Below are 13,095 nucleotides of genomic sequence, written 5' to 3'. Positions count from 1 at the left end.
CAGTGGGAAAAGGCAACTTCTGTACTGGCCCAGGTCTGCCTTCTCAACAGAGAATGGTGCAGAATCTGTCTGGTACCAAAGCCGCCTTGGCCAAAGGGAACAGGCACACAGTCCTTGGATCAAGGCCTGAAAATAGTTGGCAGGAGGACAGGGAGCAATAATAGCCCAGATTGCAAAGCCGGAGTCCCACAGCCTGACCCTCAGATCTAGGGCTTCTTCCAGTCTCTTCCATGGCGTAGAGTCCAGAACTGAGCCCGCTGTAGGGACTCAAGAAACTCTTCCTGAAACATCTCCAAATCCCATTCCACCAGATTTGCACTCTTCCTCTCTGGGTCTACTGTTTCCCTTGCTTGTCTAGCATCTATCTTATTTGTTTGTATGTTCTTTAATCCCCTCTGTCCTTCTATATTTCCTTACTCTGATCAGCCTGGATCTGACGGATCATATGAACAGAGAAGTTTGTTCATTTATTCATTCTTTTATCCATGAATTTCAAAATTATGTATTAAGTATCTACTCTGTCAAACTTTGTACTAGGCATTGAGGAGGAAAGAGGTGAAAAGCGATCCTGTCTGTCTTTAAGGAACGCACAGTCCAGGGAGGGAAACATGTATGCATATGACTATAATGCTAAAAATAAAATAGATAAGTGCCAAGTCTTTAGGCAAATAGAGACAGTATGAATGAATGAATGAGTGAGTGAATGAATGAATGCATGAATAGTGCTAAGAGACAGTCTTTCTGGAAAGGAAGATTTGTAAAGATGTCTGTTGTTTCCCAAATTAATCGATGTTTATTGAAATTCAATAAAAATCACTAGTGTGTTTAAAATTTGAGATATAATTCATACCATACAGTTTACCCATTTAAAGTGTGCAATTGAATGATTATTTGGTATATTCAGAGTTGTGCAACCATCATCACAATTAATTTTAGAACATTTTAACCCCCCCCATAAAGAAACCCCACATGCATTAGCAGTAGCTCCTCATTTTCCTCCAACATTCCCCAGCTCAGCCCTAGGCAACCACTAATCTACTTTCTGTTTCTATGGCCTTGACTATTCCAGACATTTCACATAAATAGAATCATACAATATGTGGCATTTTGTGTCTAGCTTCTTTCATTTAGCATAATCTTTTCAAGGTTTATCCATGTTGTACCATGTAGCGGTACATCATTCTTTTTTATGCTGAATAGTAATCCGTCATATGGATGTACCATGTTTTATTTCTCTCTTCTTCAATTGATGGACTTTTGGGTTGTTTTCACTTTTTGATATCATGAATAGTGTTGCTATGATCATTTGTGTACGAGTTTTTATACAGATGCATGTTTTCAATTTTCTTGGGTGGTTACAGCCACACCAAAATCCATCCTTGGTGGACTTCAACCCCATAGTTCTCATGACTCCCGCATATTGATTTTCTTCCTCATGCTAATTCTGGCTTTGAAAACAACACCCCCCTTTTGGAGGCCATGTCATTTAGGAGGAGAGTGCCCTGAACTAGAGCCATCTAGACTCTAGAACTAGTCACAGGTGACTATTAATATTTAAAATAATTAAAATTAAATAAAATTAAACATTGAGTTCGTCTGCCACATTTCAAGTGTTCAATAGCTATATGTGGCTTGTGCCTACCAAACTGGATAGCACTGCTTTAGAATAATGCTGCTACTAATGTGCCAAGTAACCTCAAGGCCATCGCTTCCCATCTGTGCATTAGATTTCTCATCTGTAAATAAGGATGGTGGCTATCAAAAGCCCCATCCTCCTCTGGCATTCCATGTGATCTGTGATTCCGTCTTTGGGGTGTGCCTCCTCCCACCTCCTCCTCCAGCCGTTCTCCTCTCCATGGCGAGGGCAGGAGAACCCAGAGGGAACATTAGGCCGCTAATTGATCCAGTTATGTTGCTCCCATGCCCTGCTTCCTTGGTGAAAGGAAAAGTGACTTGAGGATGTACTTATATCTGAGTGCCTCACGCTTGTGCATTGCTTTCTGGATCATAGAACATATTATTTCTTCATTTTACCAAATCAAAGAATCTTAAGGTTGGAAGGGCCTTATAGGAAGGTCATCTCAAACTTCAGTGAACATAAACCACATGGGTTATTTATAAAATTAAAATTCCAAGGACCCCACTCCCTGGAGAATGAGTTAATGCCTGTACGGGTTTCCCAGGCCCAAGCTGCACGATCCTATGCTGCAGCTATGTGGGGCGGGACCTTGAAACTTGTGTTATTAACACTGTCTGACCATACTTTGATACACACTGGTCTTGTTTGGTTCCAACCACATCATGAAGTCTGCTCTTTAGTATCCCGGCAAATCCCAGATTCTACATGATAGCCCCAGTGTTAGGGAGCTCCAGAGAGTTAGGGTGCTCCTGAAGGAGTGTTTTCCATCAATGGACCACTCTGACAGAAAGGCTTTCCGTCCATTGAACTCTCCCATCTGACCTAGCTCTTTCATTTATAGTTACGTTAACACTAGTCTGCTTCTTTCCCATAGTCATCCTTCAGGCTCATTCATTCATTCAGAAAATATTTATTGAGCACCTGCCATATACAAGGTTCTTCATCAGGCACTGGGTATTCAGCAGTAAACAAGACCAACTTGGTCTCTGTCTTTGGGAAGCTTACTGTCTAGTAGGGGAGACAGACAATTAGCAAAGAAAAAGTAGATGAATAAATAATCAAAATTATAGCTTGAGAAAAGTCCTATAAAAAATAAGCAGTGTTGTGATAAAGAATAATAGGAAGAGCTGATGCTGCTACTTAGGGGAGTCAGGGAAAGACTCACAGGGAAGTGACATTTAAACTGAGATCTGAAACATGAGACAGAGCAAACCACTCAAAGAGCTGGGGAAAGATAGTAAAAGAACATGGCGTGTTCTATCAGTCAGAAGGTGAATGTGTTTGGAGCCTATTAAGTAGAATGGAACAACGACAGAAAATGAGTTGGAGAGGCTACAAGGCATAGGAGAAGTATGCATTTTCTTCTACATGCAATGGAAGCCTTTCAAAGGTTTTAAGCAGGAGGTGATATAGTTTGGCTTATGTTTTTTAATAGATCATTCTGGATGATATATGGCTTGGAAGGCGGTAAGAGTGAAGTGGGAGACCAGTTTGGGACCATTGTAGTTATCCAGGCAAGAGATGAGGGTGGCTTGAACTAGGGTGGAGGCAACAGATATACAAATATTTGAGACTTGGTATCGTGTCTCGATATCTTCTCTTCTCCATGCTGAACAGCTCAGTCCAGTGGTCTTCTCATAATGGGTTTGACTCCTCATCTCCTCTGTGTGTTTCTCCTCTGGAAGGCCCAACTCACCAGGTTAGATCTTGCCCTCGGAAGCCCCTGAGAAGAACCCAGTTTTCCCCACATTTTTTTTCCCTTGGCTCTTTCCTCCTATCCTGTGCCTTACTTTTCTGCTAACGTAGGGAACTGAAATCTCCAATCCAATGACTATCCCACTCATATAAAGAGGGGGTGCCCCAGTCTTCCCTGTCTAATCTGTTATCACCTTTTCAATGATTTGACCATGAACTTTAAGTACTTATTGTGCCAACTGTGTTTGGAGGAGAGAGAGGATATGATGTAATGAGATTGCAACTCCCCGTGTAGAGGAGAGTCCTGGATCCTGAGTCCTAGGGCCTGCTGTGCCGCAGGCCCCCATGTGCCCTCGAGCACAGCAAATGACCTCTTGGGAGTCAGGAGACTAAATTGGATGTTCTTTTGAAAATTCTAACATCCTAGAGGGCTTGGGATCTTGCAGTAGGCCAGTACCCCGCCCCCCCCAAACAGCCAGGGGGCCCAGCCCGTTGTGTATGTCAAAGAAAGAAGACACTGGAAGGAGTAAGGTGCCTATATCAATAATGTATAACTTGAGCCCAGAGCCAGGGAGAGGAGTGTACACTGTGGTGTGTGTGCGTGTGTGTGTGTGTGTGTGTGTGTGTGTAACTGGAAGTGGGCTCGAATAAGCTGTTGTATAGGTTTGTGCTTATCTGTTCATGCGTACTTTCTATTTTCTAGGCTCTATTTTAGGAGCTAGGGATGTAGCAATGAACAAGACAGACGAGGTCTCTGTTATCATGGAGCTAATATTCCACTGAAAGTCACAGATAATATACTAATAAATAAAATACATGAGCTAATTTTACATAATGGAAAGTTGCATGAAGAGAAGGAAACATAATGATTAGGTAGAGAGTGTCTGGAGGGGCAAGCTGTGCACACGGGTGGGTACAGGTGTGCAGTGCATGTACCTGCAGAGAGGCCCATGTCTGAGTCCTGGATCCACGTAGTTATGCTTATTTGTGCCTATGTGTGCTTACAATGTTTTATATGTTCATATGGGTGCTCTATTATATTATGCATGTGAGTGCACACAGGCGAGCTGGAAGGCGGTGTGCATGTGGAACGTGTGCGTGGGGACGTGGCATATGTCTACATTTAGCCGTAACTGGAGATCTTCTGAAGTTCCTGTGGCACTCATCCGTGGGCCAGTTAAGGAAATGACTGTTTTGCCTCTGGCATTCAGGGCTGTTTGCCAACTTCCTCTCTCCCTGTTCCTTCCCACTTTAGAGCGCTCTCTGTGCTTGGCTCCTCTCAGCCCTGGGGGCGCTAAGCCAATGAAAGGATAGTAACTGACTCATCTGAGCCAGGAGCTGGAAAGAGGCTGATAATATTCTGTGTAACCTCCAAGCGCCTGGCTTCTCTGCTAGTCTCTGTCCTTCACACTGTGAGGGGAAAGAGTCCGAACTTGAAATCAAAAGACCTAACGATCTATTCTTGGCTCTGCCACTTAATTGTGTGACCTTGGCCAAACTATTACATCTCTCCAGGTTTCAGTTACCTCCTTCGTAAGTACTCTGGGACATGTAGTATTTAGGGAGGGACATGTGGGGTGCTGTGCCTGAAGGAGGAGGGAAGGCATTCTGAGCAGGAGCAATGGAATGACCAAAAAAATGTGGAGGTGTGCCCTTGTGGGTAAGGGAAGCCAGGAGGAGCCCATTTAGAATAAAATTCAAACTTCTTCCCATTGCCTACGAGACCCTATGCGATCTGGCCTGTCTCTTATTCTTACCCTCCTTCTTGTTCACTATGCTCCAGCTAAACTGGGTTCCTTTCTGTTCTTTGAGTAGGCCAAGCTCTTTGCCACCTCAGTTCCTTTTCAAATTTCAATATTCTCTCTGCCCAGGATACTCTTCCCAAGAATTCATATATTAATAGTTGCCCACTTCTCATTACTCAGGACTTAGCTCAAACATCACCTCTCCGGGGAAAGGTCTTCCCTGACTATCTTATTGAAAGTCGTTTTTTTTCTAATGTTTATCATTATTTAAAATGCACATATCCTTTGACCCAACAATTTTACTTCTAGTAATTAATCCTACAGATATATTTGCAAGTGAGTAAAATGACACATGAATAAAAATATTCATTGAAGCGTTTATTAGATAAATTATGGCACATACAAACAGTGGAATACATAAAGCAGATAACAAAGAAACAGCACTAAGTCTTGATGAAGAACCACATCAAGGTATATTGTTAAATTTTTAAAAAAACAAGATGACCGAGCTTTATACTTAAACTTTGTGCAGTTTATTAGATGTATATTATACTCAATAAAAAACAAGATACAGAATAGAGTGTATTATATGCCATCATTTGTATAGGAAAACAATGAGAGTGTATAAACATAAATACATGTGTATACGCTTGTCTGATAGGCCTGTCCTGTGGTTCAAGCAGCCCTTTCCCATCTCCGCCCACCTCCGCTTGGTGGGGGGCTGTGAGGTGCTTACCTCTCCTCTGAACAGCATTAACATTTAATTTTTTACATTCAGTTTTTAAATTTCCATCGTCAGTGATATTCCAAGGACCTTATGGAAGACGCTAACAGTGTAGCCTTCTTCGGAAGTGATAACATTGGTCACTCCACACTAGTTCATTTCCCTTTACCTTCCATCCTACTAGGAGTGGCCTTGTCTACATATTGACTCTTTCTGGAAAGTTATACAATACGGGGTAACAGTGGTTGCCAGTTGGTGGGGTGATTGGGGTGGGAGGGAACTTCTTATCACATATCTTTTTACGTAGTACCATTTGTGTTTATCACTTATTCAAAGCATCATAAAATTGAAAAAGAAAAATCACTGGGGGAGAGTATCGTTAAATCTTCACATATAATCATGAACATTCCTTAAGCTGTCTTTTTAAAAAGTATTTCTCCTCAAATAATGTTTATCATAATCTGAAATTATCTTGGTTGTATTTGTTATTTGGGTGTTTCTTGTACTATCATTGGATTATAAGCTCCATGTTGGCAGGGATCTTGCTTATCTTGTTCATCAGGGCCTTATTTCTATATGTGTATGTAGCACACAGTAGTTGTTGAATTAAGCAAATGAAGGAATGACCAAAGAAACCATGTTGAAGCCTAGGCAGGAGTGTGAGGCAAGACTGAGGAGATAGACAGACATCAGCTGACAGAGGCTGGTTGGTTATTCTCAAACTTTAAACGTACATCAGAATCACCTACTGATTCTTTATACCAGCTTGCAATGAAGAAGTGGATTCTTGGACCCTGTAATTCTGATTCAGTGTGTGTGAGTTTGGGCTCAGGAGTCTACATGTTAACAAGTTCCCTAGGTGACTTGGGTACAAGTCATCTGGAGACCCCACTTTATATCTGTGATATAATTTCTTCTTAATACATCCCTAGGATGGAAGATAAAGGACCATCATCCCATTTTATCAACCTAAATGAGGCTCAGAGATGAACAGTACATTTTTAACGACACATAACTTGTGTATAAAGTCTACCTTGAAAGACTAAAGTATCTGACCAATCAGTAAAGGTGTGGTGGTAGAAACTATGCTCCTACTTGATCTTCCAATAGGGTTAAAAGGCCCACACTGATTGTAGTGTATATAACTTTTGCCCAATTCCAGAGATAACACTATGATGATTAGCTAATTCTACCCTTTGAGTATGTGCCTTCTCATGGAGACGGCACATACTCAAATGTTGAATGTGTCAGAAAGTCTCAGATCTAGCAGAAACGGTTTGGGTACACTGACTTCATACCTATGAAGCACTTTTTTTCTATGGCTTCTATCATACAGAGAGAAGAAAACACCTCAGTAAGTGCTTTTATCTGTTGGGATGAAGCATAACATAATGAAAGCAAATGTGGTTCTGGAATTCAATAGCTCTTAGCTGTGTGATCTTGGGCAGGTTGCCTTAACTTTCTGGGTTTCTGTTCCCTCATCTTTAAAAATGGGGATAAGTATTATGTACATCACATATTTATTAAGATTAAATAAGAAATAATGCTTGTGTCAATGTCTGACCCATAAATGGCTCTCAATAAATATTTGTTAAATTTAACCCCCCCCAAAAAAAAAAAAAAAAAGTTGGGTGGTAGATGGCTCACCCTCACAGGATATTCCTTGGTGTTACTGAATGGATTTTATGACTTCCTATTTTTTTTGTGGGGAAGAGATTATACTTCCTAATGATTGGTTCTTTCTGATTTATCTCAGGGAGGGCAATGATCCAGAGGAGACTTCCCAGATCACATACCGTGAACTTCTGGTCCAAGTGTGTCAGTTTAGCAATGTTCTCCGAAAACAAGGTGAGTATGTGTGTGTGTGTGGGTGAAGGGGGGTGAGTACAGTTAGGGGAAGAAGCCTGGAGGGCCCGGCCTTGGGGTATCTGAGAACTTGGGAGAAGTACACAAGGGATGGGAGGCATCTGGGCACGGGAATAGAAAGGGTCAGCTAGGGAGTGGGTGGTAGCTGGCTGAGAGGGAGCACTGAGTAGCAGCAGGACGCGTCCATGGGCCGTTGTCTGTGTCCTTTACCTGCAGGCATTCGGAAGGGTGACCGAGTGGCCATTTACATGCCCATGATACCGAAGCTTGTGGTAGCCATGCTGGCATGTGCCCGCGTTGGGGCTCTTCACTCCATTGTGGTAGGAATGGGCTGGTAACAGGGGTCTGGGGAGGAGGGGGGGCTCTGGAGAAGTAGGTTGGGCCTGGATGATGGAAGATCTTAAGAGCCAGACTAAGAATAACGATGTATGAGGCCAGGTGGATACTAGACTTTTTGTGGGGAATCACCTAGTAAATTATATAAATGTCTAACCACTATGCTGTACACCCAAAACTAACAAAATAATAGTGAATATCAACAGTAATTGAAAAAAATGAGCATGCTAGAGTAAAAATAATAATAATAATAATAAAATAAAATAAAGGGCTCAAATGAGCTCTCCATTCACTGGCAAAAAAAAAAGAAACAAAAAGAAGGAGGGAGGGAGGGAGGGAGGGAGGGAGGGAGGGAGAGAGAGAGAGAGAGAGAGAAAGAGAAAGATCACCAGACTAGGGACTTTGGAGTGTTTATGTCATAGGTTCCAAATCAGTTATCCACTTTCTTCTAGGACCCTAACTTAGAGACCCTGAAGGTTTTATGAGTGACTCCGTCCCTTGTTCACTTAATCCCTGGGTCCTCCTCTCAGTCTTTCTTCCCTTCCCTAGTTTGCGGGCTTCTCTGCAGAGTCTCTGTGTGAACGGATCCTGGATTCCAGTTGCAGCCTTCTCGTCACTACAGGTGACTAATTCTCTCACCCCTTCTCTAGAACCCCTACACCCCAAGTCTTTGTCTACAATCAGCTAGTTGGAGTTTGGGACTGGTCAGCATAGTGGGTAAGGACTGCCTGCCCTTTATCTCCTGGTTCCACTTCTGCCAACCCTCTGTCAGCTCAAATCAGCTAGAAGAGGCTGAGTTAAGAGGCCCACTCAGGAAGGGCTCTGTGAATGTTGTGCTTACGAGGGCTAAGGGTGAGGAGTGTGCTGCCTTCCTAAGGCCTGGAATGTCTGTTGTTCCCCAAAGATGCCTTCTACAGGGGGGAAAAGCTTGTGAACCTGAAGGAGCTGACGGATGAGGCCCTGGAGAAGTGTCGGGAGAAGTAAGTGTGTTTAGCTGGTTGGCTACTACTCTGGGTCAACTGGACCTTTCCCTAGTTCCAGGTTCCCTTTGTCCTTCCTGCCCTAGATGGACATGGGTGGGTCCTGCCAAATTCTCTTTGAGCCAACCAGCCTACCACTTGAGGCGTTTCTTTCCTCCAGGGGTTTCCCAGTGAGATGCTGCATTGTGGTCAAGCACCTGAGGCGGTCGGAGCTGGGCACAGGTGACTCTCGCAGCCAGTCCCCACCGAATAAGAAGCCATGCCCAGATGTGCAGGTGAGTCTGGTACTGCTAGGCCCTCCTCTGGGCTCAAATTGGCTCCCTCTTTTGCCCAGGAAATTCCTGATATCCTTCTTTGCTTCCTCATTATAATGCTGAGGATCTGGGAGCAATCCTAGGAATGCTTCCTCTGGCAGGGCTGGCTGGGAGCTGGGGGATTTGACCTCGAATGTAGGTAGGGAGTCCTTTGTACCTTGAGAACTTAGCATAAGATATTGTGAGGGAGACTTCCATGCTGGTTGGGGTATCCTGATAGGCACAAGTGACCCTTAGAGCTTGGCCTTGCTTCAGAAATAGACTGACTGAGGTGACTAAATGTAGTCATCTTGATTATTGGGCTGTGGCTTGGGGCAGGTGACCTGTGTGGTCCCACCATGGAAGGACCAGGATCTGATCCTCAAGATATGGCCCTTGTTAGCTTTGGATCCAGTACTTTTGGTGGAAATGGTGGGAAAGCCCAATGGTGGCCTCTAGGTCTAAAGGACATGAAGAATGAAAGCTCCAGGGTCCAGAAGGACAGAGGTTCTGAGATTCTATGACTTGAGGGGCCCTAAGTGGCCTTAGGGCTAGAGAGGCTATAGTCTAGTCCTGGGAGATTGCAGACCCCAGTCAGCATTAGGGATGTTGAGTGAATAAGGGGAACAGGATCAGGAAATAGAGGCTGGGAAGACCAATGAGAGGGGAACCTGAGGGAAAGGAGACAGCCATAGGTTTGGGGCACACTGACCCTTCCCTCCTGCTTCCCTATACTTGGACCCTGCTCACGACCCTTTCCGTGGGCTCTTAACAGGGTAAGCCGAAAGAGAAACCCAAGCACATCTGGCCCCAGGTATCCACCTCTGCACTGTCTTGGGCACTGCTTTCCTGCGTGCTTGTCTGTGTGTCCATTTGCTCTTTGCCTGTTTGCCCCGATGAGGTGGCTGCCAGATCTAACCCCCTTCTCTCTGTCCCTAGGTCCTTTGCCATCTAAGTCACTCTGAAGAGTTATGAAACCAAATGCCTGTTGCTACCTCTCTGAACTGGCATAGAGCATGGATCTCAGGGAGATACCCCGTTTCTCTCTTGCTGCTCATGACCTTTGTGGGAGAGAGGAACAAGTAACCCAACAGAAAGTTTTTACTGTGCACTTAGCTGGGGCAGAGCCAGGAAAGACAGGAGGAGGCACAGGTAGAGGAGATACAGACCTTGACCTTGGGAATTCACCATCAAGTTGGGGAGCTAGATATGTATTACAAATGAAAGCCTAAATTTTATATAGGGCAGCAGAGAAGAAGACTCCTAAATACATATACATACTACTTTGGGATTTACAAATTGCTCATAAACTCTCTGATATAATTAAGTGCTAAATTGGACAAAAGTTACACTGTCGGCAGTTCTGAGAAGGGAGATCCTTAAATGGGGACTCAAAGCAGATTAGCGTGGAGGAGAGACTGGGTTCAGGAGGAGCCCAGAGCCCAGTTTTTATCTGCATGACCTTGAATAAGTCGCCTCTTCATTCTGGGTTTCAGTTCCCTTATCAGTAATGGAGAGATGATACTATTAAAAGGAAATTGCTTTCCTTATGAAATCAAAACATAAAACCCACTACTCCTCTGAGTTTTACCATCCTCATAGGGTGTCTTACTCTGAATCTCAATATTAACCTCTTAGGCTAATGGTAAATATAATCCCTTTTCTTTGTTCTCATTAGCATGGTGGAGACAGATCTGATTCCCACAGGATACTGTTTTTCTTTTAAAACTCAGGCAGGGACCTAAGACTTTTCTCTTGAAGGTGGTAATAAACTTAGTGGTTAGAATATAGGCTCAGGAACCAGATTACCTGGGTTCAAATCCTGGCTCTGTTACCTGCTACTGGAGCTTGGGAAAGTTACTTAAGCCCTCTTGCTTCAGTTTCCCCATCTGTAAAATAAGAATAATAATTGTGCCTACCTGATGGGGTTTTGTCAATATATGTAAGGTGTCTGGCACATACTAACTACTCCATAAATGTTAGTTTTTATTGCTTTTAACAGCAGACAGATTGGCATTTCTAAGAGGCAAACCAGAAAACAAATAAACTCTTTTTTTCCCCCTTCTTCCATCTCCCCACCCCCGACTCTGGTTCAAGCCGTTGTTTCTCAGTCTAGTTGTGTAGGACACAGCTCCCTGGCCCATGCTGGTGTTATGAACCTTGTGGTCCCCCAGGCTAAGGTCGGTCGGCCACTCACAGCAGCTCGCGGCAGTTCTCACTGGCTGCCGGCCACTCACGATGGCTGCTGGCCACACATGCTGGCCGCTGGCCACTCATGGCAGAGTACACAGTAGCCCAGGGCAGCACACAGCAGCCCACAGCGGCTCGTGCTGACTTCTGACTGCTCAGCTTCAGGGAGAGCCGTTGTTTACAATCTTAGCTGTAGAGGGCGAAGCTCACTGGTCCATGTGGGAATCGAATTGGTGACCTGGGCTTAGGAGCATGGTGCTCCAACCACCTGAGCCACCGGGCTGGCCCACAAATCAACTCTTACGATTGTTAATCTAGAGACCTTCAGGCCACAGGCTCCTGGATTTTTGTTTCTCGGAGGTAAAAACAGTTACCAAAAAACCAAAGACCATAAAAATGGGCTTACAAAGTCCAGGTTGTTGGCCTGAGAATTGCAGTCAAAGCTGCAGAAATCTTGGCAGAGCTCCAAAGCCCCTCATCCTTAAGCAATCTTCATGGGACGGCCTGGCCCAGGTTGTAAGTGCCCTCAGCCATGTCACCTAGTATGAGCTTTCTCATGTTCCTCTCACACCTGGCATCTGACCTTCCTGAAGCTATCCTGGGCCTAGGACAGAAGTCAACTCCTCAATTCATGTTTCAGAACACGCAAACCTCTTCCTTGTTCAAAGCTCTGGGCCCTCATAGGCACACACCTAATTCACAACCAATGTTTGTGGCACTAATTGAACTCACCCTGCTTCCTGGTGCTGGTTATCATCTCCACACCTGAAGTACCGCCCCTTTCTTACTCACATACCCACAAAGGAAACAGTTTTATACGAGTCCTCTCATTGCCACAGTGTAACTTGCCCTTACATGTACCTAGTGCGTTTCCTCTGACAATTCACATCAGTCCTATAGACTAGCACCATTTGCCCAAAGCAATATCGACACATTTCTGCTTAAATACATTAATGCCCTCATCTGAAGTAGACCATTTGGCAAGGAAAAAAGTGTTCATGTGACAGGGTATGTGTGACCCATATGGCTATTCCACTTAAAAATAGGGTATGTTTTTGTGTTTTCTAGCTTGTTGTCAGCCCCTTCCTTCCTTCCTTCCTTCCTTCCTTCCTTCCTTCCTTCCTTCCTTCCTTCCTTCCTTTCTTTCTTTTTAAAATTTTTAATGGTGCTTCATTTGGCCTGGGCTTGTCATCCTTATGATGTTTATGGGCCAGAAACTTGAAATACTCTAGAGTAAGGGACTGATAGTAGAGAAAGAGAGGATTGGTTGGAGAATCATTTTATAATTTATCCAAGTAAATGGGCTTTTTTTTATAAGGAATATAAAACTATTTATTGACTACTATTTATCAGTATTTATAATAAAGTAAACAATATACAGCTGGATAACATTCTGACTACTACAAAGCTATTGTTTTTCCTGGCTTCTGCTGAACCAGAAATCCAAATACTGAGATTGAGCCTACATATAAGGAATGAGTTAGGGTAAAGAAAAAACATGCAGGTCATGTTTAGATTACAGAAGTTTAGATTATGAAGTTTATTCACCCATTTATTCCAGCAGGTCCTAACCTGCCAAGTCTCTAACCATCTCTAAGCTTCGTTCCATGAACGAAGTCTTACACAT

The 13,095-nt window shown here is 43.8% G+C and overlaps 1 protein-coding gene across 1 annotated transcript in view; it reads left to right on the top strand.

The window, feature by feature from the left end:
• ACSS2 (acyl-CoA synthetase short chain family member 2) overlaps positions 1-13,095 on the top strand; it is a 46,469-nt gene that overhangs the window by 22,113 nt on the left and 11,261 nt on the right. The window contains exons 3-7 of the mRNA XM_019733611.3: positions 7,560-7,651; positions 7,886-7,989; positions 8,555-8,627; positions 8,910-8,985; positions 9,146-9,260. Of these exons, the coding sequence (XP_019589170.3) occupies positions 7,560-7,651; positions 7,886-7,989; positions 8,555-8,627; positions 8,910-8,985; positions 9,146-9,260 (460 nt within the window). The remainder of the gene's footprint in view (positions 1-7,559; positions 7,652-7,885; positions 7,990-8,554; positions 8,628-8,909; positions 8,986-9,145; positions 9,261-13,095) is intronic.

The sequence above is a fragment of the Rhinolophus sinicus genome, chromosome 13 (genome assembly GCF_057876585.1).
Source record: "Rhinolophus sinicus isolate RSI-liver-muscle chromosome 13, RSI-T2T, whole genome shotgun sequence".
Classification (NCBI taxonomy): Eukaryota; Metazoa; Chordata; class Mammalia; order Chiroptera; family Rhinolophidae; genus Rhinolophus; species Rhinolophus sinicus.
This window is presented reverse-complemented; position numbering and strand designations above follow the sequence as displayed.